The sequence below is a fragment of the Megalops cyprinoides genome, chromosome 1 (assembly GCF_013368585.1).
Source record: "Megalops cyprinoides isolate fMegCyp1 chromosome 1, fMegCyp1.pri, whole genome shotgun sequence".
In the NCBI taxonomy this organism is placed as follows: Eukaryota; Metazoa; Chordata; class Actinopteri; order Elopiformes; family Megalopidae; genus Megalops; species Megalops cyprinoides.
Genome location: NC_050583.1, coordinates 56,562,010 through 56,580,632, shown reverse-complemented (window position 1 = coordinate 56,580,632; position 18,623 = coordinate 56,562,010). Strand labels below are relative to the sequence as shown.

Below are 18,623 nucleotides of genomic sequence, written 5' to 3'. Positions count from 1 at the left end.
TGTCTGCTAAATGAATGTAAAGTAATGTATGTAATTTTACCTATTATAAAGCACTGAGCCAACATATATTTTAATAGCCAATTTTATTGTTGGTGGAACAAAAAGCACAAAATCTATGGCACACTAGCAAAATAATGATAATAATAATAATAATAATAATAATAATAATTCATATGACTACAGCTAAACATTCCAACAACCAAATAAGGCATGAGGCTTTTTTCCAAGCAAAACCACACATTTTCATAAAAATTAAACAAATGAAAAGAAAGAAAGATGCAAACTGTTAACTGCCCTGTGCATCCTCAGAGGTACAATGCGAGTGTCAAAAATGGTTTACAGCCTACTGAGGCCTAGTTAAAGAGCACCAAGGGCTGGTCTCTATCTGAATCAGACCCCAGGAGTTTTTCTGGAGGTACTCAGTATCTGTCAAACTGCACTGTTAAGGGCCATAAAATTTTTTCAACCCAACATTTTCCCTGAGTTTACTTTTTGAATGTTTTTTTCCCCCCAGAGAACTCACATATTTGTTATCTCCATTAAGGTCAAGTATTGGTCATTTTGTCAAAGATTGACCCTTGGTCCCCCTTAAAATCATCGCTTGATTAAATCTATGATAGGCAAATAAACATGCAACCAAGGTAATTAATGATAGAATTCTTAACCACAGAGGTCTGACAAACATTTGTAGTGAAAAGTTGTTTGGTCCTTTTTACTACCTCAGGAGTAAAGGTGTCTCAGTAGAAGGTTCAAGTCTGCCAAATAATATCAAGGAGTGCAGTTTGTGAGTTTTAACATTTGTTGTGTCATGAAATGTGAAAGAGTGACTAAGGCTTTTTTAAAAGATACTTGCCGATAAAGCGTTGAATGTGTGTCTGAATTATAACAACATTTTTAACCTAACCAGAGTTTCATTTTACTTCATTTTCTTCCATGAATAATGGGTTGTATCAGTATATTGACTGAAATTTAACTGAAAATACTACTACTAATACATATTATTATGCAAGGCAATCTGGCAATGCCCATGGCCAACATTTTTTTCTAGATCTTCTGGATACTATGAAATCATGAAGTCATTTCTGAAGATTTTGAACTTATTGATGAAAAATGAACATTGGAATAGGTCCCTTTTCTGTATGCATGTATACTGAGATCCTTAAAAACACGTACAACTTTTTGGAGGTTTACATTTCTCAGCAGTTTTTTCCTAATGTACACCCAGTATGCGTACAAATTTAAAATAAAATAAATAAAAGTAACCTTTTTAGTCAGTTTAATTTCAGTGCATTAGGCAGATAAACCACTACAATTTTAAATAAGAGAATCTGAGAATCTTGTCAGAGAATCTGTGAATTACTTGCACAAAGTAGAATTGGCTGTGAACAGACAGCATTCTGAAATCAAATATGCATTTATATATACAGACACCTTGTTTATCAGCAGAAAGCAGAATTCTCCTCCTGAAGCCATATTAAAGCCTTCAAACTTTGGAAACTATTTGGTACTGTAAGGGTTAGAATGGAGAAGAGCAGAAGGGCAAAACTCATATCTGACCCCAGCTGCCTGCACTGTTTCCACCAGTGGGGAACAGTACTGAAATACAAACTCTGTAAACTGTCTTAAAGCTGTAACTTGAAGTCTGCACTGGAGATAAACCTATACGGTGAAGCACTTTTTTGTTGCTTCTTTGTGAATGTGATCTGCATGGCCGTGGGTTGTGGTATTGACTCTTGGCTGTGACGACACACCTCCAAACCCAGCTCTTCCACACACTCCATTCATCAAACTTTGGGCCCGGTGGATCACAGCTCTGAGCATTTACTGCAACTTGATCTGGGCACCTCGCACTCCTCGTCAAAGTTGCAACCCTCCAGCAAGTCTTTGTAACGCTCTCTAACAGTCTCGTACAGAGGGACGGGATGGCTAATGTTGGGAAAAGTCAGGGGCTTCTCATTGAGCCGGAACTGCAGTCTGAGGCCTTCTTTGCAGTCGTAAAGAACAAAGACCAGGTTGGCGGCGTAGGGCACGATGCGGCTGGTTCGGAAGGAGCGGTTCTGCTGCTCGGCGTAGTTCTCCGAGGTCAGGGGCGTCTCGTCCTTAAAGAAGCCCATGAGAGACAGCAGAGGCAGGATCGTCTCTGCATGGCCTACCTGGACCGCAACAGCCTCTGTCACATGACCAAATCTGAGCAGCAAACAAAGAGACATTCTTTTATACAGGTCACTTGAGAACACCTGCAGAACTACTGCATCATCATTGTGCTGAAAGAGGCATTTTAATTACCAATCTCATCTTTCTAACTTGTGAGTACTAATTTGTTCATATCAAAGAACACTGCTGGTTTTGACGATACTGCAAAACTGGACATTACACTGGTTATGAGTTCTAAATGAATATTCAAATGAAATTAAAAAAATGTCTTTTCATTATATATGTATTGTGTATCATGTTGATTACATCACCATGTACATATGTAAAAACCACACCTCAGATGTAGTCTTTATCCCAGCTAGATTTGAAACATGTCACTTTAATGTCCCTCGACTGTTGTAAATTTCATTCAAAACAAGATATTTTGTTTTTCTCTGACAGTAATCTATTACCAGTTAGGCCAAAACCCTAGGGTAAAAAATAAATTTTGACCCTTCCCCATACACAAATATTTCATAATATAACCCATATGTCACAGATATTACCAGTCTAACTTTTTCCCCCACTCAGAATCCAGGTTAACACAACATGTCTCACCGCATTTGTAATGTTACCCATTTCTGACGAGTACATTTCTCTACCTTACCCAGCATTACAACATTAATGTCTAGTAATAAGTCTCTACTCTACAAAACTGAACTAAAATAAAAAGTATGTCTTCCAGGCTCATTCACATAATAAAAATGCATCCATCATACAGCTTTTCTTACACATTGCCCTGAACATCTTCATGCACAAGTTCTGAAAATGTAATAATGCAATTCATATTCTTATGGTTATTTGCCTGAATTCATTTGTAAGGATCCATAAATATCATGTGGATAATTTGATGGCTGGAGTTTTCTTATAAAAACAATATTACAACATTACTTTCACATTGATCAGATGATTATGGGTACAAAGAAAAAATTACACAAAACTGCCTCAAGTGAACGCAGTCACAAAAACAACATTTCTGGAGTCCCTCCTTAGCTGTAGTGCTGCCAGTATGTTTTTGTGATAAAGTTCCGGAAGAGGGGCTCTTGCCAGAAACACCCTTTCCTCCCTTACCAATCACAACAGTGTGACAGACAGCTAGACAATGTGACATCTCAGACAATTTCTCGCTTCAGTGCAGGAATCCGATATTGCGACAAACACTATTGTTAACAGAGCTGATTATCTGATTAATTAATAGCAGCAGTGTGCATTTGCTTTGATTAAAGTAATTGAATTATAACAAATTATGAGATACACATTATCTCCAATCAATTCTAATTTTATCTGATCAGGATATCAATGGCAGTTTTTTTTTAATGTTTTTGAAACTACCACTGTAAGAAAACTATACAGCAACTATGCCACAGTTAATGTGTGGGAAATGTTCACTAAAATGTAGTTATTAGCCATGGTCCAACAAAAACATGGGTCTAGAAGTAAACATAGAATGTTTACATTCTCCTGTTCAAATATGTGCATTCCGATTAGCTTAAGAGATATCCATATAAAATCATCTGCATCAAGCAGTTATAGCTGAATACATTTACACATATTGCACATAAGCTATGTGAATTTTAGATTTAAACCACTACTCTGATATCTAATCTAATCTTTAATATCTAATACTCTAATCAACTGATTAAAAGAGAACCAAATAAGGGTCTGAAGAAAATGTCTAAGTCTTTAAGACTTACATAACTTGCAGACATTTTTAACGCAGCTGTATTTTTGGAATCACCAAATGGATACGTTATGTTTGTCTCACTGTGATAACCAATGTACTCAAACAGGAGAGCTGGGGCATAGCCAATCCTCCAATACACTCTCACACCAACCATGACTATTTCTCACAATGCAAGCCACCCAGCACACTACACTGCAACCAAGTAACCTCAGTCACAGGGTGCCTGAGAGTGGCGAGACAAGCAACCCAAACTTACATACCCACCCCTACCACCGATAAAACAAAGCCAATTTGTTCCACTGCCATGGGCTTTTGGACATTGTCGGCTGATGGCACAACTGGAATTGAACCTGGGCTGTGGAGCTCAGCGGGCTCCCAAAGCAACCCTCTAAACCACCGAGCTACTTGGGAACCCATACCAAGTTAAATTATTTTGCTCATAATTCATGTCACTTTCATCAAACTGTTGTTATGGCACAGAGAACGTCTGCTGAAACCACCTGGGCAGCAACAGAGGAAGCCTTCATACTTACTTGCCACGTAACAAGGATTTTTGACCCAAGACTTCTTTTTTTCCCAACAACCAGTATTCTGTTGCAGTGGCCTGACACTATTTGAATAGCTGCCATACACTCCATGGGGGAGGGGTGCTAGATATGTCATTCTACCTACTACTCTACTGGCCTCCTTTGACAAACAAGGGAACCAGGATAAAGCAAGCAGAAAACAAGAAAAGGCTCATGTTTACGTGATGAAACAATAGGCCATCAGTATGAAAAGCAAATCTTGCCTCTTTGGCTGTACGTCACAAAGGCGGAAAACTCTGGTACACAGGCATTGTGCTACATGAATAGAGCCCTCCTGAAATTCCTGGCTTGATTTTCTTCACCTGTATCCAGTTTCTCCATCTTCACGATAGTGATCAAGTCATTATTCAAATACAAACACAGAACATTTAAAACGGGACAGTTGACACACAAGTGTCATAAGTGCCAACCCTGGTAGAAGTAGCTAAAACATGTATAATACAAGTTAATTAAAAGGGAGAAAAGCATCCATGTAACTGCCATTATCATTCATTCAACAAACTGTATGCAGGTATTCAGTTTAGAGTGGATTGGTATGAGTATTTTTCCCTTTTCCCTATTCATGATGCTGACTTTTGTTCCTACAAGTATGTAACACATAGGACTAAACTGAGATCAGCATTACAAAACCAAGCTTGGAGCCCAAACATATCGCTAAGGATTACACATGGTATTCTAGCAACCTTTTGCTAACCCCTAATGTAATTCTTCTGAAGGTGAATTTTGTGATTACATAACCAAGCATGTTCAATTAACATACTTTAAATACTACAACCGAACACCGAAGCAATACAGACCAAACTCAAACCGCTTAACTCGCCTTTCTTCTAGAAAAAGCATTAATTCTCCACATGTCTATGTCCCAGACCTGCTCACCTGATCTCATTAGCAGCCCGGTCAAGCCGACTGAACACATCGTGAAAGAGAGTGCAGCTGGACTTGCGGTTGATGTCATGACCATGGCCTCTCTTCCAGTACTGTTTCAGGTCATTCGCATATTCTAAGACCTAGAAAAAAGAAATGTTATGGAGTGTACACTATACACAGTTTAAGTACTCAACATTCTAAAGATGAACACTTTTGACCAGAGTGATAAAAGTCTCAGATCAGATGCAGCGCCAGGTGAAGCTTGATGCAAAAATAACTGGTAGTTACATACTTTCGCATCCATTTCATCGAAAAGATTGCACCATGGAGAGCTGACGTTTTTAATGGCAAACTCATAGGAGCACAAGTAGAATGCAGCCTCGACCAGATCTGTAAAAGACAAGAAAATTTAATCTATGGGTTTGGTTTCACTAAATTCATCAACAGACCATTCACTCATCTGCAATGCATGGCAATTAATAGAGTTTAATGGTCACTATGTTTTAGGTCACACTAGGTGAAAAAAGTGAAATCCAAAAAATGGAAGCCTTGCGTGACCAGTTTTAACATTGTTAGGGCTCAGAGAATAATTTTACAAAATGTCAAAAAGATGGTAGAGTTAAACAAGCTTTCTGTGCACCCAGATAAATAGGTATGCCATTATTCACTGGCCACAATCAAAATTGTGGCCAATGAATAATTCACTCTTCTTCACTCGAAAGTCCCTTTGGATAAAAGCAACTGCCAAATGAATAAAAGTAAATATAAACATTTTAGTGAGGGGAGTACATGAAGTATCTCATGTAATTACACTGGTTTCAAGTTATTTAAGTAGAAGTCAACATCATGCTTAGATCCCACATAGGACATATGCACTTTTTACTTACTTAAGACAGACTGTTCGACTTTAGGGACTGCAGGAAGCTCTTTTGTCTTTCAAAAGATAGTGGATTCATGAGGCAAGATGCTGGATGTTTTGATAAACCAGTAGAAGAAAGCAATACCAAGAAAGAAATATTGCACAACATCTGAAAAAGGATACGTTTTTATGATGCCCTATGTAAAAGGAACTGAGCTTGAGAGCAGAGTTCAACAGATGCGTGAGAGTGGGATTCAGGTCAAATGCCTGATATGTGACTTGGCAGGTAGTAGTACAAGATCACACCCACTGATTTCTGACAGTGAGATTTGCTTACTCATGCTGATCACTCATACTTCAAGAATCTTATCCTATCCTTAGTTTTTTATATTGTGCATAAAATTGTCCACAGCCTTTGGTAATGTTTTTAAAAATGTCACAGAAACATGAGATGTGTCAGAAATATCAAAATATATAGCTATAGAACATTTTGATTTACAAAATGTACTTACTATGAGCACAGCTAAACATACATAGGGAATTGCAAAAACAAAGACACTTTTTATGAGGAAGCACTGCGGAACGATTGATGACTTTCCACTAGGCTCAATCTAAAAGATACACATTTATTCCTAAAACAAATGTCTAACTAGAAAAGAAAGTTTGAGGACAAAGTTGGCTTGAGAATGCCTAACATGGTAGTTACTAGTAGTTACAAGCTTTGCTCAAGAGATGGTCTGTATCTGTAGGTGCTGTAATAGGCCCATTGTGATGTCAGCTGCGCGTGTTAGAATGTTCAGATTCAGAGCATTCTATCCATGTTAGTCAATGGGAAAATACTCAGTGTAAAATCTTAAATATCTCAAAAAAATATTTTAAGTACTGACAAAAAAGCACAAACACCACAATCACATACAGTATTGACCAGGCTTTTTTCTAACCAATCATTCTGAGGGACAACATGATTATAACTGGGTTGTAAGATAACAGTTTAAGTAATTAAATGAGGTGAGTACAGTTGAATTTCCAAGTGAGGCAGTTTTTTTCTTATTATTTGAATATAGATGTCACCAAATGTTCAGGAGTTAATCTCAATTCAGGATTTGTATATTCAAACCATGAGCAATGCTGGAAATTTAGTTGACAGGTCTACTTGTCAGCTGAGGACAAAAAGCGTAAACACATACTACCTTTGATATCTATTGTCTTTGAGATCTACACACTGTGACAACTTCCAAAGAGAATATCCTGTAAAAATTCTCAATGTTTATGCACTTTATCATAGCTGAGCCAGAGTTAGAGTGTTGCAAAGTTTTACTCCATTTGACAAACAATTGCCAAGATGAAGAGGAGGAAGGTCAAATACTTTTTCAGCATTTCATATATTTGTGAGGAATTGTGATATACTTAAGTAAAAGAGATGGTGCATGTCATCAGGAAGGTGTGTCAGTTATGAAGCCAGTTTGGTCTATATGGATTGTGATGTAAAGATGATGGCGTTTTGCTAACTATCTTTACGTTTTTTACTAAGACGGCAGAGGGGACAGCTCACGGTGGAAAGAGTGGGGTCTTTCTTTTTATGAGTTGCTGTGCTCATGTGTGATGGTACACTGCCAAGCCAAAAAAAAATCTTCCATGATGGCATGGAAAAATAGTTATGAGATTCAGTGTAAAAAAAAAAAAAAAAAAAAAAGATAGATCCAGAGGATTTGTTGGCGTGAACATGGAGTTGAGAACCTTTTCAAGTCTTTTATTTTATTGAGAGCTGAGTTTATGGGCTGTGTCTCCTCCCTGCATCATTTAGAAAATTCAGTGCAATACTAGAATTCAATATCAGTGAAGTGCATGTTGTTCTGACATATGTATGGGTACTATAAAAGCTACTGGATACTTAAATGACTTTGTGGCCTTCAGTTGCCTTTATCTTTACTGAAAGAATCTGTGACTGCTTTGTTTATTTGTTTTAAGCTGGTTTGTAAATAATTTACCCAAATTACCTCTGAACTAAATGTTTCTTTGTCTTGGCCACACAAAGGTGAATTTGGTTGTTCAATGTTTTACATTATTAAACTGAGATTTGGTTTTTAGTAACTTAAATGTTTCCTTTAGATTATATTTTGTTGAATAAGCAATCAGACATTTTTCTTCTTGTTCACCTTCTTTTTGCCAGCTATTTAATTTTTTGTGTTTCTATTCAACCTCTTAGAGAAGCCACTGCTTTTTTCTAAAGTAAGATTGGAAACATTTCTACAGACTTTGTCCTCATGTCCTCTTCAGAACAAAATCACTACACTGTATATCTTCTCTAACAGATATGCTAAAGCAACACTTGAAAGAAGACCTTGTGATTGTACTGGTTCTGAAACTTACTGGAGCTGATTTCATAATCTGTGTGACAGTATCAGCAATTCCTCAGGACAGAATCGTTTGTCAGAGGGAAATCAATATGGGATAGAGATTGATGGCATGGGGAAATACTGGAAAATGCCTCACATGATGGATTCTTGAAACGCCATGTCACTAGGGCACATGCACACCGTACTTCAACTGACCAATTTGAATAGAAGTGTTTCTTAATTTGCATGGACCTGTATTTGAAAGCTCTGACAGTGACAGAACTGCAACAACCAAATTTTAGAAAAACAAACCAAGAAGGGGCTAAAATAATTCTGGAATGAAAAGGCAATGGCTCTGGCAACATAATTTGTATACAGATTGATATGAAAAATACATAAAAAGTCAATACTGAGAGCTATAAGGTGAGCTTAGTCCTTCTGACTGGAAAGCCCATTCCATGAGACATGAGAAGGTAAGCATAAGACATATCTAATGGATGCAGAGCTCAAAAGTGACAATGGCCTAGGAAGGAATATTATTCTAGACTGGAAACACTTACCAGAAGTCATAATTACGCTTATTAAACTTTAGGAAATCTTTTGAGGTTGGAATAAAAACCAGCATGTACAGGTGCTCCCCAAGAGTTTCAGACCATAGAAGAATTCTGTATCATAGTAACTCCACTGAACAACAGCCTAAAACTAGAAGAAAAATATAGCAATTTTGTGCTTGCCTGCTTTATAACGAAGAGGTATCCCCATCTAGTGGTGCGCAAATACAGGTTACACACCAACATTCTCAACTACTGGAAGTAATGATGACAATCAATGCTGGAGAGACTGGAAAATAGAAATAGACTGAAATAACAGATTAATAACGTAGGGTCAATGACCTGGTGTAACTTGACTGTAGGGTAGCTGCAGACGATCGGCCATCTTTATCTGGACTCTCTTCATTTCTGCGGTGGTCTCGAACAAATCCACCTCTTTGAGGGCCGTCTTGTTGTTTTCCACATCTTCGATGAACCTTCTGCACTTGTCAAAGAACCTCATCAGCATATCGTTTACTTCATGTGTAAACTCCACATCTGCATTGGTAAACGGGCAAAGGTTAGTCGATTTCGTTGACGGCTTAACGAAGATAAAACCGACAAACATAAAATTCAAGTTATTTATAGAGACAGGCTAACCAATTGTGTCAGTGAATTATTTCACATTTTGTGGTCGCACTGTATTCTCGTTTCTCTCGTTTGTAAAAGAAACATTAGCCCCACAACAACTTGGTTTTTGTATTATTTAGAACTCTTCAACAGAGGGCGACAAAACAATGAATGAGACTTCCAGAGGCGTTATATCGTGCGTAATCTCAGCCCAATGACTATGTTTACATTGAACGTGACATACGTTCGCAGACATTTTTTCCGAAGTTGCTTGAAGCCATTATTAGCTAAACCAGATAAATGCTGTATACTGTTTTGTTACAATAAGAACTTTATGGACTATAGTAAACTCATTGCACAGTAATTTAGCTAGGTAGCTAGATAAAGACAGCCGTACAAACTGGCTAATTTACCTTTGCATCCCCAAAGGTTCAGCAACCCTTCTTTAAAAGCAATGACACTATCCACACACCGGTGTTTTGAGCTAGTGATGAACTTAATGCGGTTTCTTTGAAGGTTTTCTTCAGAGATCAAGGATGGGAAGGATGTGGCCAATCGGACAGCCAAATGCCTGTGGTCGTCTCGGCCCTTCTCCACAATCTGTCCGTCCATGTCCTCGGTATACCACATCCTCCACTGAGTTTTAATTTCATGCAGCCATTTCTTATTGTTCATTGCCTCGTTTGTTACGAGGTCATACAGACGCCGTATCTTTTTCACATTTTTTGTTGTTGGGTATCTTGTGCCATGTCTAATAATTGCGGTCAGATGAATTGGGCTGCATCCGACAGACGGTGGTTTCAAAAGAGTTTTGTTTACAGCAAGTACGTCGTCTATCAGATGTGGATTCACTTCTTCATATCTGCCTTTCGTGCCAAAATATTCAGCAATGGCCGGTATTTTCGGATAAACAACCTGGATATTTTCTGCTGAGCAGTATGAAACACGAACTAGAGCAAAACTAAAAGCTGTCAGAACAAAACCTCTGTTTGATACCAGTCGTCTCATTTTTCGCAGCTTCCGCGTTGAGCCTTGGTAATTATTATCAGCAGTGCACAACCGCTGCCTTTCAGCACAGCGACATTTTGTTGTGGGTTTGTCGGCGAACTTTGAACTTCAGCTACTTTGGCTGGCCAACCAAAAGCTATTCCCTGTGCTCGTAACCGAGCTCGTAACTGCAACCACGTTTGTAAGAGCTGTCCCTGCAACAATTGCGGCTTTATTGGAAGATGAACAAAATCTCTGAGAACTGTACTGTACTACCCACGATTAACATAGTTTAAATACAATTGGTCCGGCTACAATTAGCTACATGAGCCGGCTTTTTCGTTTTTTTTGTCTATAGCCTACTTCCAATCCGGTGCGACCTTCTAGGTGGAAATCTGGAGATTGCCGTCAATATATAAATAAAAGTTAAATCATGAGATCAAAACCAGAGATTAGCGAGGCCACGTTAAAATGCTAAAAAGCTCTGTCTGAAGAGCATCCAAAACAACGGAACAGACCACACGTAAATTCTGTATATCAGTTAGCTAAAACCTTGTGCTCCCATTTCACATTATTGATATTCCTGTAGCTGAAAGCATCAGGCAGACCTACAAATTGAGCCCAATAAAATGTCACTCAGGGGGGAAAAAACAGCAAGAAAGGGGAACTCCTGTTCCAAACTTCAAATTGATGGCACAAATCTGTAGATTCAAAGAATGGTGAATACACTACAAGAGACTCTCGTGAATATTTCCCCAAACATCGGGAGGATGCTACACGGCCAGTCGTTATTTTCGAATCGTAAATCAGTTTTAAATGAATGCTCTAAATGACAAATCATTACTTGTACAGAGGGAAAGATAAGTAGAGAAGGATAAGAGAAGAAGATGGAGCGAGAGAAGGGAGAAAAGGAGAAGGTAATTCTCATATTTTTAAAAAATTTCATGCAGTCATTATCACAATTTAGCTGTAGACAGGTGGTAGATTCTGGAATATGGACACCCAAATTCCCATTCATGTTTAGCCATTTGGCAGACACTCTTATCCAAAGTAACTTAAAAGCAAGGAGTCTTTTAATAAAGCCTCAGGAATGGTACTTATAGACAAACTGCAACTAAACAATGCGGAAATAAATTGTGTCATCATAAATACAGAAGTGCTACAATTAATTTCCCCTACAAGTGGAGAAATACCCCACAATAATATATGATTATGATAATACATAATAATACATGGTTATGATTGTGTGTGGGGGCCAAGATGCATACTGAAGAGGTGTGTCTCCAAATTGCTTTAGACGTTGGCCAGAAATTCTGCTGTCCCGACCACTAATCAGCCGCTGTCCTCTGCCACCACATTTACCCTTGCTCACCAGGATGGTGATGGGTATGTCAATCAAAGTTACCTCTCTGAAAGGACTGCTCAATAACAGTTCTGCAATGTATATTTATTGATCAAACACAACAAATTAGATGAAATGTTATTCATATTATGTGCCTTAACCATAGAAACAGCATTAGTGTATTTTCGATGCATGTAAAGGGGAGTGTAGAGTGAGCAAAACATTTGGAGAGGTTTTAGCCACTTGGAGATGCCCATACCAGCACTCACAGAGAGACGTGTCTTTTCAGTTTTTCTCTCAAACAATTGTGTTGTAGACATCCCACAAGAAAATTAAGTGTTTCAAAACTTTGTTCTCAACTCCTGAAAAAGATCTGTGATGTTAAACAAGAATTTTAAAACAACGGGAAAAACTCATACTGTTGCCATCATTTCTGAGTTATTATTGAGTTATTAATTATTGGGAGTAATTATTTGGTTGAGAATGAAAATGAAAATGTTATTTATGGTACATTTTTATCACTGTTTTAGTAGGTGCCCCCGTTTAATGTGATAGCAGGATCATGCATGCACCTAATACTTACATACTCATTAGCTTTTAAATTTGGGCATGGGCAACTGGGCAGAAATAGCCCCTTAGTAAAATCACTTTGAACCTGTTTTTGACTGTTTTTTACTACCGATTAGCATGCCAACATTAAGAGGCATCATTAGCAGCGGATTTATTTTTACTTAACTGTGGTAGCCACACTCTATCTGCGCACATCAGATTAAATAATTTCATCTAAACAGCACAAGCAATGGGTTTTAGGACAGAAACTGATCTGTAAACTCAGTGTTACCATCAAAATAATTGGATGTAGCATGCACAGTCCACTTACAATAAGTCTCAACATCTAACATGTTTCATCGTAATGTGTTTTATTTACTTTGCAGATGCCTCAATGCAACTCAAGTTATTATGCTTAGCAACAATATGTCTTATGCTCTATAGGCCAGTGAAATATATTGATTATGGGTATTTCAGAACCATTTGTTTAGAGCATGTTGATAGTAGATGTAACTGCAGTTTTCTTGCTTGGCATTAAAGCTAGAGTGCCTGAGCAGTCCTCAAGGTGGGGCTCTAACCTTTAAATCACACACTGGTAAGAGTATAACATCTCCAGAAGGCAGTGAAAGTGATTATAATTATTATGATGCATTCCAGTTCAAACTAGATTTTTTTTGTCTGATGATAGGTTATTTGTTTCCATAAATCTACACAGCCTTTGTTTCCTGTTCATGAATAGAGTTACTGTGAGCACAGCGTGGAATCTATAATGAACTCAAAAGACTTCATACATACAATTAAGATGTTCTATGAGTATGCCTGCTCTGTTATAACTTAATAATAATAATAATAATAATCATGAGTGTAGGCATTAGCAGAAACAAATACCAGTTATGATCATACTGTTGTTAATTTAATATATAAAAGCCATGGATTTTTCCAATAAAAATCTACAGTTTGATTTTCTTTCCCCCATGCAAACTCCCAAAATGTTTCCGTCATGATTCAGTTCCAATCCGAATTATGGGTTTCAGCCCAAACTGTTGCAATTACTTCTGAACACTCCTTGTTAGGCCTTCCCGAGTCTTCCTAGAAATCACATTGAAAAATATAGAGGAACATGACAGAATTGGGGAACCCAGCATCGACCACAACCTATTCAGAATGCTGATATCATGCATGCCTTACTTGAGGATCTTAGAACCATCTAAATATGTAAGATTTTATTGGTTCTCAGACCATCCATCCTTGTTTTGACTGTTGCTTTTTCTATTGGTCTTTGCTCACCAATTATTGGATTTCATTGGCCCTCAGAAGGATAAGGTGGGACATGGACATTTAGGGAGACTAACAGCTACTTACAACATGAGAAATAAACAACTAACTTGTGTATGTACTCCCTGTGTGTATTAATCGAAATTTTTTGATTGATGAGAGGACTTTGCTGCCTTTTTGGACACTTGTCAATCCTCACCTGTAACTGCACCTAACCTCTCAGTTTTCCCACTTATACTAGAATTACTTTTCTTCAGGTAAATTGTTCTGATTAATGTTGTCATGCTGATTGCGTAGCCTAAGTAGACTTCAGTGAAGTGCTCCTTCTTCCATTCTTGACTGAAATGCCATGTGGCTGCTCCAGCTAGCACCAGACTCCCATAGATGGTGGATCTGATGAAAGTGCTCCAAAGACACACTTGTTTCTTGGTGGATGGGGAGTGATCTGAAAGGAATGCTGAAAGTGGCGTGAAACAGCACTGCTTCATCTCTCAAGGTCTGTTCCTTGACCCTGTCACAATCTGATCCCACTGCAGTCAGTTCACTCAAGTGGTTTTGGATACACCCCCATAAGAATGATCTTCAGCTTGCCTACTGAGGCAACAACTTCAACCTGCATTTAAATGTAGTTAAACAATTTGTTGACTGAATGTCAGCTTCACTTATTTGTGATTTGTGATTAAAAAAAAAAAAGTGATCCTTATAAAAGTTACATTTTGGCATGTAGTTTTTTGAAAATTACACTCTATGTATGGTCATGAAGATGATCCCCTTCCTTTAAATAAAGGTGATCTTTCTTTGTGAGGTACAGTAGCAATGTGCAGTTCATTTGAGTTATCAAAAAGACAATTGCTGTAAATCACTGGCTTCAATGGTTACACTATATAAATATTTTTTATTCAGTACTTTCAATCAAGAAAATACAAGGTATTTTATATGTTCAACATAGCTAGCATTGGGAAAGGTTTAGTGATATAAATAATCACACTGAGATAATAATGACACTGTAAATAACCAACGACAAATGCATAGGTCTTGTAATGCAACGCGCACTGAGAAGTACGTGAGCTTTCGTTGGGGTTCTTCTTTGCTGTAGTATTACATATATTAAAAGTTAAACATTTCAAGGGCATACATATGGAATAGAGCATCATGGTGAATTGTCCTCTCCATGGACTGAGCAGCAGAACAAACATCTAATGTGATACAACGCAAAGAAAATTAAACGCTCAATTCACATTCAGGATAAATCGATTAATGATTCATGCTCTCGGGGGCCTTTGTTGAGCCTGATAACGAGTAACACTAGTCTGTGTTAATGTAATGGATATGAATAACGTAGCCTAATAACGTATTCCTCCAGCGGAGGAATAATTGTTGAACTTTTAGAACAGTCCAGGACAGAGTAGACTGTTGTCGCCCAAGCTATGGAAATAGTTCATTAACAAAATAAGCCTTGTACACGAAACCAAAAATACATCGTCTCAGAAAACGTCCTGTTGCATAAAAATGCTTTTATACGACTCGGCTAGTCAAAGAAGGTAATACTCACTGTCTTAAGCACGAACATAAACGCGTGGTTCGGTCTACGAGTCTTTATTATTTATGAAAGACACGCCTCGTTCATCCGACACCAATGAAAACGCGCGCATTTGTGCGGAGGATCAATAAAAACATGAGTTGTACGCGTTTCATGGATACACAGGGACCGAACCCCCTACTGAATGAATCCGCCCACCACAACGATGTCAGCTAACGAACATATGGTTGAAATAACGGTTACCGCGGACAAGGCAGTTTGGTAACCAAACATTATGGAACAAAAACGATGCATTTGACTACTTTACGTGGCATTTTAAAACCAATAAATCGGAAAATGCAAAGATTCCCGGATTTCGCCATTTAGTTTGCCACCTATGAATGACATGTTGCTGGTTTGCCTGCAAATGCTGTTTGGACTATGCACGGTGAGTTGGTTGCCAAATGCGTAATCTTCCACAGTAACAGTAACGTTAGCTAACTTTGACTATTTTTGTAGTCAGCTGGTTTGCTCGTTAGCTAGTGTTTTATAGGTTTCCAGATTCCCAGGCAGACCAACACTTGGCTAGATCTTGTTAACGATGGCCTGAATTTGTGTTAACTCACGTCAGTTAGCTAGCAACGTAGGCGGTCGTACAGAAACAGATAAGAAGGCATTTACATCGGTATTGCTCAGTCAGGACAAAAACATCCAGTGTTGCTGCCTGACATGGTAAAGGTAGCCAGTGTATGATAGCCTGCTGCGTACTTGATCTTGACTTCACTCAAATGTCTAGCTCATAAAGCAAGTACTCTGTAGACCACCAAGTAGCTCGACGACTCGCTAGCTATACCTTGCTTGGCTGGTAGCTAACTGGCTGTCGGAGATGTATTTCTCCAATAAATCATTGTCATGTTAAGCCAGATAACATTATAGCTACCTAGCTAACGTTACGGATTACAGGCTAATCGTCTTGTTTACGCGTGACTTGCTAATTTTCAAGCAAACATTAGCTAGCTGGCTACATTTTGTCACCAAACCATTAGTAACTGGTTGTGAAGAGTCTGATTGCTCCTTAAATTGTGATGCACTGAAATTCTCTTTCATTGTTAGCCAGGTATCAACAAGAATCGTTGTGTACTCGCTGCTAGTTACCTAGTTGAGGGTGGTAATCACGTTTATTTTTGAAGCGTAGTAGTTATTAGGTAGTGTATCAGGCTCGAGTTGCATACAGTTGCACACCTGTGGATAAAGTAAGTACACGGCTAGCAAACGCTAGGTAGTCAACTCGTACATAGAAACGAGAACGTTAGCCATTTTTGCTTGCATTTTGCCTTCGCTTCAGTTTCGGCTAACGTTGTCTGGTTGTGCATTTTCACTTTCACATTTTTTTCTGAGATGTTGATTTGTTAATGTCGGTACATTCTTAAAAAAGCCTAGCTATAAAAAGTAAACATGTTAAATGGCTGTGTGTGTGGCCTTGTCCCTATTTTCAGACTTGCATTTCAGGTAGTCTAAATGTGGTGGGTCTTTGATTCCCTGTTTCGCCTCTTACCTCTTGCCTGTCTGTAAGTGGGTCAGTTGCCATGTATCAACAACTGTCTGGAAGATAATCCAGGCCAGTGCAGAAGGGCGTAATAGTGGAATTTTAATGGATAACAGGGAAGTCGACAGTAGCACAGTGGGTTATTTTATTTGTTTTATAGTATTGCAGGGTTTTGTTTTATGTCGGAGGATATGGAAGAAACGATCGAGATGGGGTTGTGCACGTCTCTTAAGTGGTAACAAAATATTGCTTGGAGAAGTAGTGATGAAATATTATCTTTACATTGACCAGGCCTACAACATAAATCTGAAGACTAGGTGTATAATACCAAGTGCTGATCACTTCATTCTGTTTAATCACTTTCTCTCATGTGCATTCTCTTGGTAATGTGGCCTAAATCATCAGGTTTCGCGATTAAAAGGATGAGTTTATCGAAACGTATACGTCTGCTTGCTGTGATGTTTGTGTGCTTATTGAACCAGCAATCTCTCTTAAACAGCAGAGCTTGCAGCAACATGCATATGGTGAGTTATGTAGAATTATGTCAATCTGGAATGACTTCCTTTCCCTCCATGGTTAGGTTACACAAGATCATTTTTACTATGTGTGGTCTGAGTCAGTGTGTACTAGTTGAGTCTAGTTTTCAAGCAAATATCATAGTTCACTTGATTCCAACACCTTTTCTTGTACGGCTTTTAAATGAGTGCTGTTTCATCTTTGGAAACAAAAATCTACCTAATTTACTGTTCTTCACCATAATGGCAGAAGGATTACAGCAGGCTCTGTGATAAATGTTAGCAGAAGTGGAAATATCCAACCTGTGTTTCTCTCTGGATGGAACATGAGAGATCTGCTGTTTTCTGTAATTTGTTCTCAGTGACTCCATTCTATCCTCTGGTGCCCCTACAACTGCCAGGCAACCGCCACACACACACACACACACACACATAATATATATATATATATATATATATATATATATTACACATGCCCACACCCTTAAGTATCTTTAAAACAAAACCAGACAAATCAATCTACCCCAGCATTCTGCTTAGTGGAAGATCAGTGAAAGCTTCTGGAACTATGTAGAGGTATCCAAAGGCTTCCTTTTGCCCTTGGTATGAAAGGAGGTAATATGCAGCATAGATTCATCAGTTGCATGCATTATCATGGTTACGGTTAGCTCTCTGAAGGCTGCAGTTATATTATTGACATGTTGGAAGATGGCTATATAGGAATTCACGAATAACAATCTACCACTTTCCACTGTTTTGTCTATAATAATAATATGTGAAGACTACTGATACATTGGCAACCCTGCCAGGAAGAAAAAGCATTTATCAGCATGGCTTTTTTGAGAGTAGTGGTTCAGGAGGCAACCGTAAATCCAAAGGCAACAGTTGGATATCTCCTAAAGGCAACTTCGTATTATAAAGCGTTAAAAATAATCAGCGTTCCATGCACTGTTACATTCATGGCTGGGTTGCAAGGAAGAAACGTATGGATGAAATTATGTCATAAAAAGAGGCAATTATATATGAATTGGCTAAGTATATGAATGAAAATTTATGGTTAGATACAATGAAAAGTTAGCTTTTTGGACATGCTCATCAGTTTTGTTTGGCATAAAAAGATGAAGCTTATGTGGAGAAAGAACCCATACCCAGTGTAAAATACAGTGGGAGGTTTCTTATGTATTGGGGTTGTCTTGCATCTTTG

At 38.2% G+C, this 18,623-nt stretch overlaps 2 protein-coding genes across 2 annotated transcripts in view; one reads left to right on the top strand and one right to left on the bottom strand.

The window, feature by feature from the left end:
- Positions 1-229: 229 nt before the first annotated feature.
- On the bottom strand, positions 230-10,781 carry minpp1b (multiple inositol-polyphosphate phosphatase 1b). Its single transcript, XM_036536859.1, has 5 exons — positions 10,100-10,781; positions 9,420-9,614; positions 5,624-5,721; positions 5,341-5,471; positions 230-2,187 (listed from the first exon to the last, which is right to left on the bottom strand). The coding sequence occupies exons 1-5, from the start codon at positions 10,692-10,694 to the stop codon at positions 1,806-1,808; spliced, it is 1,401 nt and encodes a 466-aa protein (XP_036392752.1). The 5' UTR covers positions 10,695-10,781; the 3' UTR covers positions 230-1,805.
- Positions 10,782-15,601: 4,820 nt separating this feature from the next.
- Positions 15,602-18,623, top strand: part of sgms1 (sphingomyelin synthase 1) — a 41,689-nt gene continuing 38,667 nt past the window's right edge. Inside the window, exon 1 of the mRNA XM_036547586.1 lies at positions 15,602-15,806. The gene's annotated coding sequence lies outside the window, so the exon portion shown is untranslated. The remainder of the gene's footprint in view (positions 15,807-18,623) is intronic.

Excerpts from the sequence above, each read along its gene's own strand:
- minpp1b (XM_036536859.1), bottom strand. The coding sequence starts at position 10,694 with ATGAGACGACTGGTATCAAACAGAGGTTTTGTTCTGACAGCTTTTAGT. Across the intron at positions 9,615-10,099 it reads GAACCTTTGGGGATGCAAAG|ATGTGGAGTTTACACATGAA; the intron begins GTAAATTAGCCA and ends TTACCAATGCAG. Across the intron at positions 5,472-5,623 it reads TCGATGAAATGGATGCGAAA|GTCTTAGAATATGCGAATGA; the intron begins GTATGTAACTAC and ends TCTTTTTTCTAG.